Source organism: Monopterus albus, unplaced genomic scaffold (assembly GCF_001952655.1).
Source record: "Monopterus albus unplaced genomic scaffold, M_albus_1.0 scaffold4097.1, whole genome shotgun sequence".
Lineage (NCBI taxonomy): Eukaryota > Metazoa > Chordata > Actinopteri > Synbranchiformes > Synbranchidae > Monopterus > Monopterus albus.
Genome location: NW_018131965.1, coordinates 1 through 956, shown reverse-complemented (window position 1 = coordinate 956; position 956 = coordinate 1). Strand labels below are relative to the sequence as shown.

General features: G+C 43.7%; 1 protein-coding gene across 1 annotated transcript; it reads right to left on the bottom strand.

Annotated features, from left to right (window-relative positions):
• Nucleotides 1–3: 3 nt before the first annotated feature.
• LOC109954176 (glycoprotein-N-acetylgalactosamine 3-beta-galactosyltransferase 1-like) lies at nucleotides 4–546 on the bottom strand (the record flags this gene model as incomplete). The annotated part of the gene is made up of 1 exon (XM_020589577.1): nucleotides 4–546. A coding segment is annotated over exon 1 (531 nt), but the record flags the coding sequence as incomplete, so codon positions are not given.
• Nucleotides 547–956: the final 410 nt, after the last annotated feature.

The window sequence follows — 956 nt, the reverse complement described above, 5'->3', positions numbered from 1 at the left end:
GTCTGGAGGGTAAGGATGAAATACTTGTCTCCCCTTCACGTCTCTGGAGTCTGCTGCCTCCACCTTCATTGTCTCCATACATTTTCCCATAGCGACGTCCTCTAGTGTGGAATAGTGGGTACATTCCCCAGTCTGGAACCCTTTGTTAAATCTTCTCACTGCTTCCTTACTGAGTACATAACCTGCTCCTCCACTCATGTAGCCTTGAGCGATGAAAGGGCTAAACCTTCTGCCCACGTACAATGGCTTCTCTGGATCATATTTGGACAAGGTGTAGCGGAGATTCTCTATGACTATGAAGGTATCATCGTCTGCTTTCAGGAACCAATCTGCTTCATCCAGGTGGTTCTGATAGATGTACTGAAAGGCTCGGATGGTCTTCCAGTACAGGTTTTCCCTCCCCTCACTCACATTCAGCTCCACAGTGGGGAAGTCAGTCTTGGTGGAGCTCATGTACAACACTTTGTTACAGCGCTTGGCCCATGTTGCTCTGATGTGGTTGGTTCGGGATTCCAGGTTCTTGGGTCCTGTCATGATCCAACATAAGATCCGTGTTGTGTGAGAAGTTGAGTTCTGGTTCCCACCTGGAGATGTACCAAACAAAAATCAGAAATATCTCATTATACAGTATATTAGGTTATCAGTAAAATGTCCCAGAAGCCTCAGATGTCATTTGGGCTGTTTATGTAAGTTAGCCAACTGACTACTTAATGTTTTTTGTGCAGCTGTATGCCACCATTTCTGTTAGTTCACACCCAAAGAGCTGACTGTCTCAGTTCTCAGTGTTGACAGTTGCTATATATTTTACAATATGGAACATCTATACATGGAGTGTACAGGTAAAGGGGTGTGACTTTAAGAATTTTGGTGACTGCAAAAATAAGATAAGTGACGGCACTTCTGCTGTTTTTGTAGAATGATCCATATAGGCTATATATATATATGTGTGTGTGTGT